This window comes from Alosa alosa, chromosome 5 (assembly GCF_017589495.1).
Source record: "Alosa alosa isolate M-15738 ecotype Scorff River chromosome 5, AALO_Geno_1.1, whole genome shotgun sequence".
NCBI lineage: Eukaryota > Metazoa > Chordata > Actinopteri > Clupeiformes > Clupeidae > Alosa > Alosa alosa.
Window position 1 is genome coordinate 10,104,833 of NC_063193.1, and position 21,292 is coordinate 10,126,124.

Consider the following 21,292-nt stretch of genomic DNA (forward strand, 5'->3'; position numbering starts at 1 on the left):
GGTACGGGGACTAATTTGCCCCCAACAGTCTCCATCTGCGCCACACTCACCAGTGGCTAAGGGGCAGTCGTGGGGGGTTCACATGGTCGGGGGGCAATGGGGACCGTCATGCCAGGATGGTTTGTGTGTGCTGGTGAAAGGTCTCTCATTCTCTGCCTATAGCCCACAGCGTTGATATAATCCTACACACAATATAGGATGCCTTGTCCCCTATACACACACACACACACACACACACACACACACACACACTCACCCACCCACTCACCCACACACACCACACCAATCATCTCTGCTGCCTGCCTTCCTCACTTCCTCAGGTCCTGCTAAGTCACCTTATCCCCCTGCACTAACACAGAGCCCTAGGAGGGCACCCCTCAAGGCTGCGTGTGTGTGTGTGTGTGTGTGTGTGTGTGTGTGCATGTGTGGTGGGGGCAGGTGAACACAGTCAGGCAGAGTTGCAAGGGAAACATACCCATGGTGATAAGAACACATAATTAAAAACATCCCATCTGAGTCTCATATCCTGCCTCCTCTTTCTAGAGATGCTAAGTCTGCCATGGCAACAAGAGTGTTGAGAGGGATGGACTCCATAAGAGGGGCACTACACTAATGTCATGTACTGTATAATGTAGAACATGTATAATACATAATGTATATAATGCAATATGATGTTAAAGGGACACCAGGCAAGTCTGATGCTTTTTCTCTACTAAACTCCCCCTCGCTCGGTCTGAAGCTCTTTTCCTTTTCTTTGCATCTTCCGTCAAGGGTTTTCGCTGCTTCTTCGCTGGCTCTGCCATTATACACACGTTTGCAACAATCTGTAGCGTTTCGTTAGCCTGCCTCTGTGCTGTAAACTGATCCTGCTTCGGTCGGCGGATAGGATTCACCGAACTTGCAAGTGGGATATTCTTCCTACAGGCAGTAGGGGTGGGCGAGAGAGCCTTTATTCGCCCCGTAATGAGTCATTTAACCATATACCGACTTACGAAGATGATTAATTAACACGAAAATGTTGCCTGGTGTCCCTTTAACTAACAATGTTCCTACATGGTGTTCTCTATGATACTGATCTACAATAAATCTGCTGTTTCATAGTACAACTCCCCTCTGGACCTTTTGAGGATTTCCCTGGAAGCAACGTGATGTAGTAAGTGGACTAAGTTGCAGTGACATTATCAGGGTTCTAAATTAACTTTTTTGATCACCAGCCAATGTGGCTGGTAACTTCACTTCATTTCATGTTTGGGATCTCTATCTATGTATTTCTCTGTCGATATCATCATCCCCTGCTTCATTCCTATTCTCGCCCCCATAAGTCTATCCCAACCACTGCCACATTTAGTTTAATCTTAACTTAATAAAAAGGAGATATCAATTATCATCAACAATGACAACCCAGCTAGAACCTTCCACTCATTTTCTCTCCCTCTCCTGCACACTCAGACGTGTTCTCAATTAAATGGAGTAGCATAGGGCCTATGTTCAAGTTGCATCTTTATAGAGAGGACCCGAAAAGTATCATCTTTATGTAACATGCTGTTGGTGCATGTTGACATTGTATACTTTCTCTAACAAGAGTGAAAAACAGTTTGCAGTACAGCTACTATTTATTGGCTAAATGTTGGTCCCTCCTCTGTCTCTTGGTGCCCTACGCACAGTGCGTGATGCGTGTGGTGGTGGTGATAACTGATCCGGCTACCTTTTTAAAACTGAAAATTTTCACCTACAAGCTCCTCACGTTCCATCTTCAGCTAACTCCATAGACAATAAAATAAATGATCTTGCTGCTTCAGGTTTTGCGGCCTCCGTTAAATGACATCAGACCCCCACAAAGGAAATAGGTAAACACAATGCGTTTATTGTGTTAATATTTCGTAATGCATTATGCATTTGTGTTATGTACATGTGTTAGGTACTTTTTACTTTACTTTACTGGCTAACTCCCTCCTCTTTCAGTCTATCCTCCCTGCTCTGGCTCCGTTCGTTCTTCTAATTCCTTGTGTTTTCTGGTAGACGCTCCGTTTATTTCCATGGTCTCTCGCGCTGGTTTCACTGCAAACTGCGTGCAGCCGACGTAGCATTACGGCACAGTGGTCATGGGAAATGTAGGAAGTAGGCCTAACCGCATCACCGCATCACCGGCCAAACTGGCTAGTAAGTTTTTATTAAAACCACGCCAAAATAAATTTTAACCCGCATTTGGCGGGTTGGCGGGTGTTAATTTAGAACCCTGGACATTATATAGCAAGGAGGCATATTGGCATAGCATAAAATGCCCTGATGTTATAGTAGCAGGTTAAATAGAAGGACTGTTTGTGAGTCCTGTGCAGCTGATGTGATGAATGCACCAAAACCTGGGGCCACTCTAGGCTGTGTTTTTGTCATCTGAGATTTGATGGATCCTGGCTTGTTGTGAGCACATGCTGACAAAGGGTCGGGTATGTCCGCAACCAAATGTGCTGCGGCTGCACACACACACACACACACACACACACACACACACACACACACACACAAGGACAGAACTTGTCCGAGGAAAGAGATTGTCACTCGGCTCTTTGCCTGGAGTCTGTCCTCCTGTTTCATGGTGCAGAGGCCAAAGAGGACAAAGGGGAAACCACAGAGGAGGGATTCTGCTCTAACAAAGCAATACCATGCCATACTCTAACCATACCATAATGACCGCACCATACCATAGTAACAATACCATACCATACAATATCATACAAAAACCATACCACACTCTAACCATACCATAAGGACCGCACCATACCATAATATACCATAGTAACCATACCATACCATACTATACTATACCTGATCATAAACCATACAATACCATAGTATAACCATACCATAGTATAACCATACCATAACACACCATACAATACCATAATATAACCATACCATACCATACCATAGTACCTTCCATATCATACCATACCATCCATAACATACTCTTAATGATGGAAACTTGATGAGTGGGAATAAGAGGGTTTCTATCAAAAACAACAAAAAGCTCCAACATTAACTCTTCTACTCTGCAGTGAAAAGTTTTTGCCCATGTCCAGAAAACCTGTTTACAGAGGAAGGGTGCAAATGGGGATGAGAAAGTATTCTTAACATAGGCCCCTGTATTCTAGGGTCAGAGCCTCCATGAAGTATTAACATTTAATGTGGACCAGATGAATTATTGACCAGCTGTAAAACTGAATGTCACAAAGCCTTCCACATGTCAGCCAGAATGTGACATCTAAAACAAACCTGACAGGTTTAATAATATCTGCAGATATTATTTACAAAACAAAATTACATGTTGCTCAACGCTGCAAACAGAAGGCAGAACCAAATTCAGCTTGTTCTCTGAAAACAAAAAAAAACGTACTGACCGCCCAATGTGATAACATGACCTTCAAACATCACCACAGCCTCCTCTTCATCACCTATATTTAGAGCCAATAATGGACACCCCCAGGGGGGCGGACACCAACACAATTCACTTTTAATGTCAGCAGACAGCAGCAGAAGCCCCTACACACTCCATATCTGCATCATCCATCCTCATCATTCCTCGACATCCGCAATGTATTGGGGCGAAGGTTTCAGTGCAATTACATGACTTGGATAGTCAAGCTAATGTTTGCATAGAACTTAGCCTTTTTAAAGCATTCATGTCCGATCATGGTGTGATGCATTTCATGTGTCATTGCATCTGCAGCACCGGTTGAAGTGGCAGGGAGACATCTCACACTGTGTGCTTCAGTGAGCACGGCAGGGTAATCAGTCCCCCCCCACCCCACCCACACACACTGTCCGTTCTGCCAGCTCGGCAACTTTCTGTTGACCACAGAAGGTCCAGGGTACAGTATGTAAGGTAGGTTAAGCCATGCATGAGAGATACAGTGCACACACACAGCCACACACATACACACATAAACACACACACACACACACACACACACACACACACAAATGTGTGTAATGTAACATGGTACCAAACCAAAATAAGACTTCAACACTTTGCATGAATATCAAATGACAGCGTGACAAAAAAAAAAAAAAAAAAAAAGCACACAGGTGCTCTGGCTCACCTATAGTGGGCGCCATACACATGCAGTCGTACTGAGTGACCAGGTCCATCCTGTAGCTGGCGTCAATGGGGTAGTGGTGGGCCAGCTTCAGCATCTTCTTGAAGGCGTCATAGATGAAGATGAAGCTGATGAGCGAGGAGAAGCCCTCCTCGGTGAAGCGGGTGAAGTATTGCACCAGGAAGCTGGCGTCCGTCGCCACCAGGACCAGGCAGAAGAAGGCCGACCACAAGCCAATCCACAGCCGGAACTCCAGATAGTCAAACTCATTATCCCTGTGCAAGGGAAAGGAGTACAAATACCTTTAATACAGTTGAATAAATAAATACAGTGTCTATACAGTGTTGCTATATGTAAATATTATTTTTATATATTTAATGTCCATATCCTTTATCTAATGGCTTCATTCAGGACATCAATATTTATCAATAATTTATAATGAAGACGTTGCAAAATAATAACAGCTAAGGTGTATAGTAAAGCAGAGTACAACTAATAATAGATAAGCGGATATGTCCAGGTAAGCAGAGATAAAAATTACATTTACATGTATATGTAAATTAAAATGTATGCAAATTACATTTACATGTATTTATATAGCAGATTCTTTTATCCTAAGTGACTTACAGAAAGAGAATAACATTCAAGCTACAGTGCTGAGGAGACCTTAGCTAGGGATTACTACTGCGTCTATCAGTACTAGTACTAGAGGATAAGAGTGCCGACATTATAAGCACTAGTCAAAGAGGAGACAGTGGTAGAAGAAGGAGGTAGAGGAGGGAAGAGGGAGACATAAAGACAAACTGGTGAGCAGAGTCGGACCTGCTGAAATTGAAGAGCAGCCTCTCGAAGACCAGCACGGGGCCAGTACTACTGAGGATGGTGAGGGGTTGACCGGCCAGCAGGCAGAAGACCGCTCCAGAGACCGCGGTGCCCAGGAAGCTCTCCAGCACGCCCTGCCAAACAAGACCCATCATCCCACGCGTGAGCAAGCCATACACACACATACACATGAGCATGTGTATAGTATAGTATACACACACAACAGACATGTGTAAGCAAGCCATATACACACATACATACATACATACACATGCACACAAGGATGTAGTGGAGACTAAACAAAAGTAAAACGCAGTTTATCCACCTCTGGAATTTTCAGAAATAGAGTTTATCCACCTCTTATTAGAGTTTATCCACCTCTCAAGAGAATTCATAGTTTACCCACCTCTTATTTTACCAATACACCCTGTATAGTACACACACAACAGACACATGATATAGATAGAAAACAAGACATAAAGACATACAGTAGATAGTGTACTACAGTATACAGTACAGTATCGTAAAAGCACCAACTACCGCCCCTTTCTTTCAAAAATTCTAAAACTCTAAATCTAAATAGTTTTTTAATACTTCAAAATAACATTTGATAAATGAACCTTACATTTTTCAGTAGCCATAGGAGTGTAGATTTGAACCAAATCTGGTTTGGTTCTTATCAGGGTTTTAACTGTCTGATATTTCCGATTTCGTTTACCACACTCGGAGTTTAGTGCTGGGCTGGTGGGTGCCTATTTCCGCCTTTTCACACGGCACATGAATGGTTAGACCGAGAATTCTCATTGCAAATCAAAATTCCACTGGACCGCCAAGCGGATTTTTCTTCGAGTCACGGTAAAATGTCATTTTTGGTACATAGCTAATTTACACTTATGGTGTGGGTGCTTGCGTTTCTTTAGGAATCCGCCGTCTTGGTTTGTATAGAAATGGATATTAAGTGACACATACACGTAAGAGAGTGAAAATAGGGGACGGGCTGTAATAGGTGGCGTTCCTATTTATGCAGTGTACACTACGTTGTATTCAGCAGTAAAGCTACCCCATCCCACCCCTTGCCCTCCCTTCTCTCTCTCTTTACCAGCGGGCAGTCACCAGCAGGGGAGACCACGCAGCAGGGGCAGGTGGCTTCCTGTCCCACAGGAAGTGAGGCGGCACGGGCATCTGCTCCCTCAGCTGACGCCCTGCTGTCGCTCAGCCGGCGCCGCTGCCAGCCACTGCCTGTCATGCTACATGCTGACCCAGTTGCAGAGAGGACAACACACAATCTCTCTCATACACACACTCCCTCTCACACACACTCTCTAGGTGTTGCTTTTTTTGAAAAGGCCTGGGTCTCTTCGGCACTTTGGTTCCATGATTCATTGCGTTTTTTACACATCTAACCTGTGATAACATATATAACTGTAAATAATAAGTATCATGTACTAAATATATCATTAATGTGTCATGGTAATAGATGCATTTGAAAACTAGTCAGTCACACAGTCAAAAACTCAACCACAAACAAATGCATGTGTTGTATATGGAGTGGGGGTGGGGGTGGGGGTGGGGGTTGTGGTGTGGGTGGGTGGCAGCGGTACTAACCACATACTGCTTGCGCATGAAACATTGACAGCGCTGATGTCAAAGGTCTCCTGCAGCTGTTAACCCACCTGCATGTTTTCGGTGGCGTCCCCCAGCAGACCGCCGAATGTGATGGCGTTGGTCACAGTCCCCAGGTAAATGAATAAAATTGCTGACAGAGACTGGATGTTCACCGCATCATAGAAGTCACTGGCGAAGAACGGCGCTTTGCGCTTGATGTCAAGTATAAGGCCACCGCAAAACCTGAGGGAGGGGTAACATATTAAGTGCACGGAGACAGCTGACAAGCGAGGACAAACAACTTGGACACACACTGGTGCAGTTAAAGGAAAATCTGGCCATGTGCGAGTGGCCATGTGCGAGTGTGGTTATGGATGTTGATTGAGATTTAACAGTGTGGACACTACATCCAGAACAAACCGCAATGTTTGTTTATAAGACAAGAAAAAAACTGCTGACCAGACAGAGAGAGAGAGAGATTTAGAGATAGAGAGATAGAGAGATAGAGATAGAGATACAGTAGATAGATAGATAGAGAGAGATAGAGAGAGAGATAGAGATACAGTAGAGAGAGAGAGAGTTAGAGATAGAGAGATAGAGAGATAGAGAGATAGAGATACAGTAGATAGATAGATAGAAAGAGAGATAGAGAGAGAGATTGTTGTGCTTTGAAGTAACATGATTTTAGGCGGGCTAAGGTGGATGTGGCTTCAGGCTTATAGACTGGTTCAGGACTAAGTGAAAATATGGGACTGTAATTTATTCTTTGGGCATGTGGGGGGTTGAGGATTGTCTTACTTTCCAGTCCTCTTCAGTTCATCACCCACTGCGTGGCCCCCTCCACCATGACCCCCTTCATGGGGCGTGTCTCCATTCATATGCATGTTGTCTCCTCCAGAGTACATGTTCTTCCTGAGCACACACACACACACACAACATATAGCTGTCAGTACTCTGTAAACACCTCATACAGTAGTTGCATTACTGCATACATACAGTCATAAAAGCCCTTTTAGGGACAAGTGTTGTAAATTACCTTTAGCTATAAACACCATGATACTTGCATCAGATAGCTGTTTTCATTTTGTATGTATACTGTATCTGTATCGATCAAATAAACTTTAATAATAATAATAATAATAATAACAAGTATTAGAATGGCAACCTCATTCATGGGATTTGAGGCTCACAGGGGTAAAATGTAGGGGAGTGATTTCGAAGACAGTCCTGTTTTGGTTCAGTGGAATCTTAGCAGGCCAAGTCAAAAGACCCGATGGCGTCAACTATCAAATACTTGGAGGAAAGAGCTTTGAGAGTTAGAGACCCTTGTCACAAAAAACTTCAGCTCTGTTGGCTTCATCTACATCTTTATATTCAACCCAGCCATCACACAGAATGTGTGTTGAATATAGCAGGACTAAAGTAGATTCTCCCACTCTCTTCATCGGAAACCCTGGAGGGGCAGGATTAAGTGTGTGTGTGGGGGGCAAAGTGCACTGTCAAAGGATGGGTGAGGTAGTGAAAGAGCGTGATGGTAGTGATTTTAAATGTGTGAGTGTGAACGAGAGAGAGAAAGAGTGAGTGAGGGGGGAGGGGTCCTACTACTAAAGTGCCTGCAGTCCAGTCACTGATTGACTGGCATGCTGATGCGACAGCCTGCTGTCAGTTCACCTGAAGCCAAAAACCCTTGACATGGCTCATCTAATTAAGTGCTACCCTTCAACTCCCTCTCTATCTCGATCACCTCCGCCTCCTCCTCTTTCTCCTTCTCCTCCGCTCTCTCTCTCCTTCCGCTTCAACCAGCCCACTTACATCAGGAGTGCACTGGCCTCGCACGCGTGTCCCAGGCCACTTGGAATAAGACTAATTTTCAACGGGTCCCTGAGCCTCACCTTCAGGCCAGCCGCCGATCAAACACAGATAAACCTTCTTTAAACTAAAGTTAAGTTACAGTGGGCTCAGCCTAATTTCAAACAAATGTAAAAATGTGATTGTAAACACATCAATGTTAATAAGTGTTATGACAGGAGTGTATGTGTTTTGTCCAAACCTTTTGTCTGAAGAAGGCAAAGACTTTGGAGGTTCTATCCTGATGGTAGGGTCCCATTCTCCAGGCGGGAGGACAATGACCTCATCAAGGAACTCGTCGATCCCGGCCAACAGATCTTGCCTGTCCTTGGCTTTGTATGCAATGTCGTGGAAGACCTTGATTGATCAATCAATCAATCAATCAATCAATCAATCAATTTACTGTTTAAGGTGCAGTATCACCATGCAACATGGTCAATACACTGTACACAAACAAATTAACAAATAATGGGGGGGGGGGGTTAAATGAAAACAAACAAAGACAAAAGATGCCGGACGGAGCGGCATAATCGCCAGTGTACCCCTGACACCAAGACATACAAGTGGAAAGTTGTGCAAATAGACAGACAAAACAAAAGCAAATGTAGGTGGGAGAGGAAAGGCAGGTGGGAAGGTGAAAAGGTTGTGTGTACGAGACAGACACACAGACAATAGACGGCAGAAATTGAGAGAGAGAGAGAGAAAGAAAGAGAGAGAGAGGGAGAGAGAGAGAAAATGTCTTTTCAAAACACACCTCATCAGACATGAGAGTGGCAATGGCTCTCCCAATTTCATGGTACGACCTCGCTTTGCCTTTGGGACCAAGAAGGATGAACAAGAATCTGTTTAGGACACAGAGAACAACAGATGTGACACACTGATACATTACTGCCCATGTGCAATTTATCCTGTTTGAACCCTCCCTTAATTCCCTCCCTTAAAATTCTGAGCAACTGTTTATCTTAATTACTTTCCATTCTGTTCTTTCTTGTCCTGTCACTGTGATAACTGGGACTCACAGTTATATTTTCCAGACTCAGCAATCAATTGTGCTCTAACAATCAACATCTACTAATGGGTGGTTTATATAGTTACAACAAGTTCTTTATACCTACATGTAAACACACTCGCACTGCAATTACATTCATCAAGCTGAAGTACTTAGGGGTACGAAGGAGGTGACCTGCATTTATTTTGAAAGCATAGCGTTTTTTCACCTTGTGGGGACAGGGACTTCAGTCAGGGCTCCCAGCATGACAGCCTGCTGCAGACGCACAAAGGCTACGAACGGAGCGTCCAGGAAGTCCACCTCCCCCACCAGCACATTGGAGGCCTCTGCGTCTCTGGGCAACTTCTTCATGAACTTGTTCTTCAGCTGAAGCCACGCATATAAAACACACACACAAACACACACACACACACACACACACACACACACACACACACACACACACACACACACACACACACACACACACACACAGGAGACAGGACAGGAGAGAAAGGCACTGTAAATCTGCCCAGAATGAATAGCATGAAAGGTAAAGCAGAAGGTGAGAACAATGCATGAGTTGACAACCCCTGAAGCGGCACACAGTCTAGACTGCCCAGGAGGTTACAAAACAGACTGTCTGTCTGGGGAACATGGCTTTTCATACATGGGGCCCACCTGCATCCCAGGGCATCTGTGTGAAAACATGACCGCCGCGGTCCCAGCATAACTCACTCACTTAAAGGCCGAAACCATAAGTAACCGAGCTGGGGCACCGTTCCCTGGGTGTCTTAGGGCGGGCGAATGTTTCTTTTATCTCCACTGATTGATTCAAGGCCAGACTTCCAAGGAGATGGCATTCACCTACCTGCTGGAATGGACTCCCTCTGACACAAAGTCCACAATATAAAGTTTATAGACACACAACAATTGCCTCTAATCATTTATCGCTGTTTTAATGCTGCAAATAGTCCGATAACGCTTGATGTGTTAGTTTTGAACAGCACAACATTCATTTCATTTGAGAGATATTGTTAAACTAAATAAAACTAAATAAAATCATGGCAGATACTATTTCTTTTCATTAAATTAAGACCATTGAGAACCAGTGAGTGTCAAACTCTACTGTATGTGCTTGTACTGATGTGTTAAGAGATCAAATAAGCTCCCATAGTGAACTACTGATATTACTGGTTCTGGGCCTCCATACTGGAAATGACCGTGGCTGAGGGGAGAGTAGGAGGGAGAGTTTAGCAATGAATTCACTTTATTTGATCACATCATGAAAGAGGCCAGCCTTAACAACCATGCCCTTAATAATAACAAACACAAACAACCAAAAGTAAAAAGGAAGAGCACTTCAAAGTGTTGCTGCCCGCCTATCAACACAGCGTCATAAACGAGTGAGAGATAGAGCAAAAACGCGGTGGCGCTCTGTTACTCATTAACGGCCCCGAGGGTCACTCCACCGCCCCCGGCCGGCAGTGGAAAACATTCACCCCACGGAGGTCAAGGACATTGTCCGCCCCGGGACAACAACTACAGCTGTCCTGGCCCGGACCACCTGGCCTTCCTCCTCCTCCAAGCACGGCTCGGGGTCGGGGATAGGAGGTCACGCGGTCAAAAGGGGGCGCAAGTAGAGCGGAGACCCTGCCTACACGCTCGCTCGCTTTGCACAGTTGGTTGAGAGAGCGAGGCAGGTGTCATAACACAAAACTGCCCAGAGCTATTGATTTGGTCCTTGTAGAGTGCATATTTAGTGTTCATTGTAACATAATGATTAATGTGCAACGCCACACTTTAACCAGTGTTTTCAGCAAATCCCAGTTGTAATAGTAACTAATAAGTGTTGCTGCCTTGACATGGAGAAATGACCAAGGACTTCCTTAGCCAAGTATCTGTGTAAGGGGGCATGGCTTTCTCAGATGTGCTTTTTAGTTCAAATAAGTGTGTTAGGGGATGGATTTAGCATGGAAACCATGTTTTCCATTATATGAAGCAAAATAATAACTAAGTCATGCATGACTACCCTGGCTCTGGTTTTACACTTTCACACACTTTCATTGCCAATCAATTCATCTTTGAACATTCAGAATATAAAGTATATGCAACTTTAACTGCCCCTTTTCACTTTCAACACAGATGGTGCTGGCAGACGGCACATGTTGCAGTGAGTTGCAATGGCTATTCTGTAATAGTTGATAAGCACACAATTTACCTTGAAGACTTGAGTAATGTCACTAAATCTCACAGTATCTAGGTTTTGCCCTAATGAGAACACACAGCCTAGATGTCAAAATCACAGCCATGTGCAATATGATGGATGACATGAACCACTGGAGCACCGGGGGCAGGAATTACGCCGACATCCTCCATGTCTGCAGTGAGCTGGCTGTGACAACAAGCAGAAGCAGGGGCCAAATGAAATTTCTGAATGGCATTAGAGTCAGATTATGGGCCAAGATCAGCACCATATGAGTGAGGGAGGGAGTTGATTAAGGTCTTAGGCCAGGAAACTCAAACAACCCTGGGTGCTGTTGATGCCGCCGTGGCCAGACAGACGCAGGCAAACTGACGCTGACGTCAGAGGGGTGGGGGTGGGGTTGATTGGAAAACACAAACACGCATGGACACAACTATGCTGGCATGCAAACCCAAACACAACGACAGAGACACGACAAAGACACATATCCACATACCATCCTCTCTCTCACTCTCTCTCTCTGGGTTTGGGTTGGGTACATACAAAGTGCCTCTCTCTCTACAGTAGTAGTACCGTCTCTTCAGTAGACAGTAGGTGCCATCAACATCCGTGAACTCCTGACCTTTCGGCTCACCTGATATACACCTACCACTTTCCATTACTGTCAAACCTGGCAGTCGGCAGGGCCAGGTAAGACTGGTCAGCCACTCCTGGCATCCTGCGACATTGAGAGGCTCACATTCGAGCTGTCTGCTCCTCAGGGCGCTAACCCTTATCACCTAGCATCCGTACTACGCTCCACTGACACAGTTTGCCAGCCAGATTACACCCACCAAAACACTTTAAGTGAAGTCAAATCCCTAACCGTAATCTACAGTGCATGGCTTCCAACATAAGGAGCATTACGGTAAGGATTGGTTCAAATGTATAGTTGTTTAGTTCCTGAAAGAACTTGCTAGTAGCAATGGAATGTTGGGGAAACAAGGCCTTAGCAGAAATAAAATGGCTGTAATAACAGCATTCAATTCTTGCTTGAGAGCATTTCAGAATAAGACAGGATAAGTTTCTGTACTACACACATTCACCTTCTGGGGGCAGTGTTTTGTGAGAGTAACTGAAGGAGACTTTCTGTTCTTTTTTTTGCTTTTTTTCCTGAAAGTCACTTCTAACTCTCAACGAAAGTGTACTTACACAACAGTAGAGAAAAGCTGAGCGTGGAGTAATGGCACTGTGCCTTGTTCTAATGTTCCGGTCAGTCTATGCACACACATACACGCACACGCACACGCACACGCACACGCACACCGCACACACACACACACACACACACACACACACACAGTCACACTCACACACACACACACTCTCACACACACACACCCACATACACATACACACACACACACAGACAAAATGTGCAGCAGCCCAAAAGTGCACAGATGGGTGGAGGAGTTGTTGAGCTGTGAAACGAGTGGTGAGTGGAGTTGTATTTGACAGTGCAGAGAGAGCACACAGGCCCGGAGCTCCCTTAGGACAAACGCTCCGCCCCTCAGTTGTGCTCCTGCCCCTAATCAGAGCCAAGGAAAGATACTGCAACATTCTGATTCATGGCTGTTTATGAGGGACTCACAGAGTTAAAAAGTAACTCACTGACAATGAATGAAGGTCACACATTGACCAAAGAAATCAATGCATCTGTGTGAGACAAGTCACCAGAACTACGTCGGAAATGAAGGTTTTTCTTGTGAATCATTTCAGATTACACAATCGTCTTACGATAAAGTCGCAGGATGACGGAGTATGGCGTCATGATTGCGCTTATCTATCAATCCTGATACCCAAAGTGTTCCAGTAAAGCACATGGTTTGGTAAATATTGTTTTCCAAGAAGTGCCTAATTCTTCCATTAGGCAGGTAATGAAATAAAAAAAAAAACATTTGTATGTCTTCTTGCTACAGTACATCCCATCAAGATCTTGTACAGTACATCCCATCAAGAAATATGCTTAATGTTCAAGAAATATGCTTAATGTTACACAATTATTTGACACTGGTGTCCCACCACCCCTCCACACACACCACTCATAGGACACACTGCAATGACATCATCAGCTCAGCGGATGAGAGAGTGGTGTGTGATGGAGGAAAGGCATCGGCAGCATCACACATCATCCCATGGGGGTTTGACGCAAAAGGGCTCTCCCCTGTCAGAGCCCAATCTGTCCAGCTTTCCCGAGCCACCTGACCCAATTCCAGCCTACTCTTTGCAGGGAAGCAAGGGGGTAAGGGGAAGTTCTGCTGGGGCAAACGGCAGCTGTCAATCCTGACATCATCACTGCTGGGTCAAGCCGAGTGCTTGCGAATAAAATAGGCCATTACCAGAACATCAGAACTACGGTACACGAATGCACCAACACTCTGATGTCAGTGCTAAAGGTCTGCTGGACTCGTCAGGTTTTATGTCCTCCGTGGGAGTGTAAGAGATTACACTCTTTGTGTGTTCAAAATGCGAATGCCATCCCGTTTACAAAGGAACTCTGCAACAATATCCCACACAATGATTGTGTCCATGGACTACCTAGGATTTCTCTATTCTCTGTGACTCACGGCTTCCTGTTAAGATATGTGTTATCAGCAAATGTGCCACTTTCTGCTTATTGTTTATTTGTTCTTATGCTATTTATCATACAGTTTTCTTCTCTGGTATGCAAAGTGCAGCCCAGCTAAATATGTAGTAGGTCTCAAGCTTTATCAGTTATCTCTTTCTCACGGGCGATAACTGAAATCTCGTCAACCGTCAGATATCCTGCCAGTGGAAAATCAGGGGGCACTATGCATGTGCATACTGAAGGAAAATAGACCAAGAACCGATTGACCCGGCACATGACATGTGCCGCCATGACCCGTGCTGGTGGAGGATGGGCCACGCTGGTGGAGGCTGACTGGCTGTGTACCTTGGACAGGTTCACTCATCCAGAGAGCTGGGGTTGTGGTGGCGATGGCGTTGCGGAGTAGTTCCAGGAACTGTAAACCAGATTGAGCTACTCCGCTTTGTGGTGGCGATGGCGTTGCGGAGTAGTTCCAGGAACTGTAAACCAGATTGAGCTCCTCCGCTTTGTTTTGCTCCGCAGCTCTGCATGACCTTATCATTGCAGTGCATGAAAATGACATCCGAATGCTTCTTCTTCTTCTTCTTCTTCTTCTTCTTCTTCTTCTTCTTCTTCTACCCACCAAATTTCTGCGTCTAATTAAATAAAAAGCTTTAACCGTTTAACGTAGAAACTTCGTTCAAACTTTGTAACGTAGGTCTTGAAAAGGACACTTGGGGAATGTATTTTTCACTTTTGTAAACTTTATACTTTTTGAGATATTAATAAAAAACAAGCTACAGTAAGCCTCCTCTACATACTTGCTGCACACTGCCCCCCCCCCCCTACATACACAGCACATTGTCTTCAGGATCTTCTCCAACACACATCCTCTACATACGTACAGCACACTGCTCCCACCTACCCACACACACACTACACACACACACAGTCACTGCTCCACTCCCCTCCCGCCCACACACACATCTTCACGGTCATCACTCACATACATCATACATACTGTACTCTGCCCCCCCCATAAATGCACAAATAGGCTGACACCAGACATAATTTCACTGCATTCCTTACATCCAGTAACTATATGCATGTGACAATAAACGTCCTTGTATCCTTGTATCCTTGCCAACTGTTTCCAAATAAAAGTTGTTTTTGCATTTTATGTTAATATACAGTATGTTTATATTTTCATGCACTGGTAATTTCCTCGAAATTACATTTTCTAGTTCATATCTGAAACCAACATACTAAGACCTGTCAGACGTAACTGATGTTATGTAATGTCATGTAAAGAAATTCAATTATAAACAAATGTTTAATGTACGCTAAGTACTTACTTAATACTCAACCACTATACTGTACTGGTCCACTACTGATTTACTGGTGTACTACATTAGTGTAGTACACCAGTGGTGTAGTTTGGTGTAGTTTAGCATTTGAAAGCATTTGGTCTGGTGTAGTTTAGCATTTGAAAATGTGGTTGGTGGTGCCAATGCATCAGTAGACTGTAGAAGGACACTCTATAGAGGAAAATAGGAAGATGAGTAAAGATGATTTTCCTTCCCATCTTCCTTTGTCTGGCAGAATTGCTGTCATTCTAGAAGGAGGCAATGGGATTCCGAGTGTAAACGCTGTGAAGAGACTCACCTGATCCTTCTCAGGCTTGTCAGAGATGTCATTCATACTGCTGGAGGATATATTCCTGTGTGCGGTGGCAGGGCTACCTGAGAAAGCAAACAGCCAAGCATGGTTATAACCAGCTGTGAAACAATCCACCCTCCCTTAAGAAAACCCACCCCAGGGATAGAGAGAGCAAAGACAGAGGAACTCAAGAGGAAGACAGTGGCCCATTTCACTCCAGATGCAGCAATTAAGTAAACAAGAGGAATAGCTGGCCAAACAAGAGCACTAAGAAAGCCAAGCACCTTGCCCACCATAACCTGAAAATCTATTTGGTAATCTTGCTTTTACTAATGTGTCTATTTACAGCAAAACATCTAATATTTTTAATTAAAGGGGTGGAACTCTTGTACAAGCCCTTTGGGCTTCGTTCCCACCTTGCACCATTGATGTAAATGTGTGCTAAATAAATAAACTAAAACTAAACTAATCTACTATAATGGATGACACGCTTACTAAGGTATGCTTTAATCTGTTATCCTTTATTCTGGTTTCCAATTAAGTTGCTGCCCTACTCAAAAGCATTCATCTTCCTCATTTTCACATCATAACTACCTTTCTGATATTTACTCTCATTAGCTTGTGTCTTGGTCATGTTTTGCGTTGACACAGCCCTCCAACATCTACTTCCCTCACAAAATGTCAAACGTTCACAGCTCTACAGGGAGCATTCTGTCATTTTCAAAGTCCCTTCCTCCCTGGAGCCTACGAAGAGAGAGTGAGTGCAATTAACAAGGCTAATGGCAGGCAAGGTGGTCCTCACAGCAGGGGTGACTGTATTAAAGCACCTGAACCGGAAAGGGTCATGCTGCAGAGGATATGATACAGCGGGCAGTAAGAGCCCAAAATACAAACAGAAGAAGGCCAAGAGTGAATCAGACGACATTGTGCCAACATGCTGCTAGGATCTGGTGCCACTTGTCTCCACACAGGTTTATGGATGGACATGGTTTTGGATGTCAGTTTGATGCAGTTGTTTGGTATATAAAAATTCTTTACATGAATGTTTACGAAAAAGTTGGAAAAAAAGGGGAAAAAATTATGTGTACTGGAGATTTCTACTGCTAGTGATGGGAGATAAAAAAAAAAGATACTACTTGCCATTTTGAGAACATTGAGAACTGAGAGATTAATCACTTTCTTGAATTTCTAGGAAATTTACCAGTGAATCTTGAAAACAGAGATTAATCACGCTGCGTTGAAACTAATGGGGCGGAACAGTCTCATTGATCTTGTCCAATCATTTACAAACCTTGGGACCTTGCAAACACTAACTTTAAGATGTGATAACCTAATCGATGGGGAAAAAAATGATACTCCAATTATGTAACCGTGAATTGAGAAAGAGAAAACTGCTACAGTAAATCTCCTAGAGCACAATTGGGCAAACTGGATTACTGTATTCTATAATGGAGGGATGTGATTGGGTGATCCTGAGACACACACACACACACACACACACACACACACACACACACACACACAAACATAAACACACACACACAATCACACACCCTAACATACACCACTATGGGGATGTTATGTCTATGGGACACACAGGTGGCAGAGAGGTGGCTAACTGGAAGTCCTGTGAACTTACTAAGCCATCCCATGCTCGGACTCCTCTGGACTGGCATCTCCTCCTCGGAGGTGCGAGCCGTGAGACAAGGCACAGAGTTTTCGAGAGGACTACGGGCTTTTGAGTTTTAGTGCCAGAAGCACGGAGCAGGTCAGTCAGGTTGCGAAAAAGCAAGACAAATAAAGAGAGAGAAAAACGAGGGAGGGAAGGATGGAAGGTAGGAAGGAAGGAAGAAGGAGAGAGAGTGTTGACAGGGGGGCTCAAAGCCAAAGCCAAAGTGTCTGTTAGACATACGTAATTAGAAGTGCATGTTACAGAAGCTGCAAGTGAGAAATCAAATCACACAATTGCTAAGTCATGACCTGATTGACTGGCTGATCTTATGAACTTAACAAATTCAGAATGGTTAATTTAGATGTTTACTGAAGAGTTTTATTGTGTTTGGTTCTTTACTGAGAAACTTTGATATAATAATATTAGATTATGTGACCATGTTTGCTCTAGATAATGGCTAACTTTTATGAGTGTTATATAATGTAGTAACTAAATGGTCTATTGTTGTAGTAGTCAATAAATAATAACTGTATCTTGCTTATACCAGGAGGACCTTGCTTTCAAGGTTCTTTACTATTAGCCAATTAGCATCCTTATGACCTAGCCAGTTCAAATCAAGTCACTTCCTCTTCAGATCCATGACACTTCACATTGTGTGCACAACATTTAAACAAACATTTACAAGTGAACACATGATCATGACACATCAACTAAATCAATGTGTGAAGCACAACATATCATTAGTACAATGACAATATCACAAACAAGGGTTTTACTGTTGGTGTTGTCATTGTAAGCTGGCATCATCAACTCCTTCAACTCAAGTGCTTATAGCAATGTGCAGGTTTTTTTTTAAATATCTTTCAAGGAGAGACTTGAGTGATGTGTGCTGTGTTGAGTGATTATTGGATTTATTTGCAAATTCATTGTACTGCAATTTCCCAATTATTAACCAAGGTTTATACATTGAATTTGCAAAAAAAATTCAGCTATGAGGTTAATACATGGGGCGGGCTATTCACGGGAATGCATTTTTTTTCTTCATTCTTCTTCATGATTAAAGGTTAAAAGTAAAATAGTTTACTTTTGACAATCAGTCGATAGTCGATTAGCTTTCCAAATTTCCAAATTTGAGTTGAGTGGTTCAATGCCATTTGTTTAATGGTGATGATGTTACCAAGAGCAAGACACAAACAGCAGACTGCTTTCATCAACAAATCACAAAAGAGTTTGAACCACAGGCAATCAATATGATCTTACAATATGATCTGTCATTCAAATTGTATATCATCATACAGACAATTATCACTGAGATTTGAATAGAAAGCAGATCGTTCATTTGTGTTGCTTGGTGGCGCAATAGAAACAGAAGATGGATCTAAATGGGTCTGTATCTGTGATTCATCTTCATCTTTCTGAGTGAGTTTCTGGTGAGGGGACACTAGCTACAGGTCACACAGCATGGGGGCAGGGCTGTTCTGGTTTACTTAGATCTACTGACATTATGGAGGCATAACTTTGTCATCAACATGGCATAGCAGATGTCATACCCAGTCATAAGGCATCATGAAAGTCAATATCCAATGTCATTTAATGTTATGTTTATAAGATTATAAGTGTTGTGACAATTTGGATGCCATACAAACTTGTGCCATCTACCATGACAAGCTTACAACATGGTTATGTCAGTGTTATGAAGTGTTACAATCTTTAATGTGAAGTATTGTTGATGTTCTGCTAGAACATCTTTGGACTTCTACATTAACATAGGGGGTGCACAACAATTCTGATCTTTTGTTTCAGATGGGATTCCAATCATGATATCATGTTATGTCTATCCAATACAACTCAAGTCAGCAATTCACATGTGGGAATGTTGACAAACTCTGAAATGTTTGTTAAATGCTACATTGATGCTACTGACTTGAGAAGTAATGTAAGGTACTGTAGATAGGGTTAATCTAGAGTTGCTCTACCTCTAACCTACAGTGCCATTCTGGTGTATGTGGGTAGGGTGCAACTGCGGAGGGGTTGGGGGTGGGGGTGGGGGGGGGGGTGGGGTTTGGCTGTCCTGACTTTGGATGGATCTTTGCATCCTACAAAAACCTGCTACTCTTTGCACCCCAAGACCAACACTTGAGAGACTACAGGGACTAAGTACTGCCCTAAATTAATAATGATATAATTAATATATAATATATATAATTAATAATAATTAATATCAATAATCTTCAAAGCATATGAACAAAATAAAAAACTCAAAATAAATGGCCTGAGTAGAAAAAGCGTGTGGCTTTGTTTAATAAAAATGAGAACTGCACCAAACTGGCACCCGCATTACCATTGTCCGTGTTGGAAAACAGCCTACTTGCGCTGGAGACCGTCTTGCCAATCTCAGCGAGTGAGCGAAGGTTGGACTTCTTGGTCTGGTGACGGTGTTTCCTCAACAAGGTGTACGTCACCTTGTCTTTGAGGTCAGCCTTCAACTGACCGTTCTCTATTTGACTGTCCGTGATCATCTCTGCAGAGAGAAAAACAAAAGAGAGATATAGACAGAAATTGTGGTATGTACTAAATAGATTTTCTGAAAACATGTTGAAAAAATAACTCCTGAAAATTGTCCAAAACACAATCAGATACACCAAAAGAACCAATCACGGCAAGGCGAGGCAAGGCAAGGCAAGGACGTGTTCTCAATTCACAATCTTTAATCCCACTATCACATCGTCCTGACAGGGGCATTGTTAAAGTAATTCAGCACATCGCAAATCACCAATAATCAGATCAGCGGTCAGGCCAAATGGTCTATTTTAAGCCCGTCCTTCAGAGAGGCCGTATGAGTTCTCATGAGGTTCTAGTTGGGTATGGGATGGCACCCAAGAGTCTCTGTCCAGTTCCAACAAAAGTTTCCTATTTTTAAAAAGAAGGTCAGGGCTCGAGCATGTGGACGCGGGCTCTCCTCACTAAGTGTCTCCAGTGCTAATGACCGAGCCGTCAGTGCAGCAGGACTGTTGGTGTGTGTGTGCGTGTGTGTGTATGTGTGTGTGTGTGTGTGTAAGCGTGTGTGTGTGTGTGTGTGTGTGTGTGTGTGTGTGTGTGTGTGTGTGTGTGTGTGTGTGTGTGTGTGTGTGGTCTCAACTCGTCTGAACCCAACAGATGACTTTGCAACTGCTAATCGGAGGGGACGCCTCCTGTGTCCCTCCTGAGAACCCTCGGCTGTAAATGAGAAGCAAGAAACGCATCATTTACAAGGAGGAAATTGAGGGTGGCACTCCAGACTCTCTCTCTCTCTCTCTCTCTCTTTCTGTCTCTCTCTGTCTCCTAGTCACATACCCTCCCACGTTGTTTCTCTCTTTCTCTCTCTCTCTCTCTCTCTCTCTCTCTCTATCTCTCTCTCCTAGTCACATACTCTCCCTCGTTTGTTTCCCCTCTCACATTCTCTCCCTCTCTCTCTCTCTCTCTGTCTCTGTCTCTGTCTCTCTCTGGCCTTATTCCCACTGAGAGGTTTCAAACTTAAATGCCACTCTCTAGGTGGGAAGCTATGGGGAAGTATATGTATAAGCGGCTGGCCTTCACTCAGCACCTGTCAAACCATGTGTGTAGAAGGCACACAATGACTATAGACAGGCCTTTAAGCTCTGTAAGAACTCTGTGGGGATCAGCTTCCGTGTACAGTTCCTAAGCAACTACATAGAACCCTGCTTACAAACCAATGCTAAGATGCCTTTTTAAGAAAGAGACCAGTCTGACCTTGGAGCTACTTTGACCTGAGCCATGGTCAAGGAAAATGCGTGCCTCGGGTAAGGTTGCT

At 43.7% G+C, this 21,292-nt stretch overlaps 1 protein-coding gene across 7 annotated transcripts in view; it reads right to left on the bottom strand.

The window, feature by feature from the left end:
• slc4a4a (solute carrier family 4 member 4a) overlaps positions 1-21,292 on the bottom strand; it is a 61,737-nt gene that overhangs the window by 13,740 nt on the left and 26,705 nt on the right. For 3 of the 7 annotated variants that reach the window (XM_048242444.1, XM_048242446.1, XM_048242445.1), the window contains 10 exons: positions 19,823-20,002; positions 17,449-17,544; positions 15,816-15,892; positions 9,587-9,744; positions 9,124-9,211; positions 8,572-8,726; positions 7,320-7,433; positions 6,590-6,764; positions 4,917-5,050; positions 4,098-4,369 (listed from right to left, as the gene is read on the bottom strand). In XM_048242444.1, coding sequence (XP_048098401.1) covers positions 4,098-4,369; positions 4,917-5,050; positions 6,590-6,764; positions 7,320-7,433; positions 8,572-8,726; positions 9,124-9,211; positions 9,587-9,744; positions 15,816-15,892; positions 17,449-17,544; positions 19,823-20,002 — 1,449 coding nt within the window. The remainder of the gene's footprint in view (positions 1-4,097; positions 4,370-4,916; positions 5,051-6,589; positions 6,765-7,319; positions 7,434-8,571; positions 8,727-9,123; positions 9,212-9,586; positions 9,745-15,815; positions 15,893-17,448; positions 17,545-19,822; positions 20,003-21,292) is intronic. The other 4 variants (XM_048242448.1, XM_048242451.1, XM_048242447.1 and 1 more) reach the window with 2 other exon arrangements.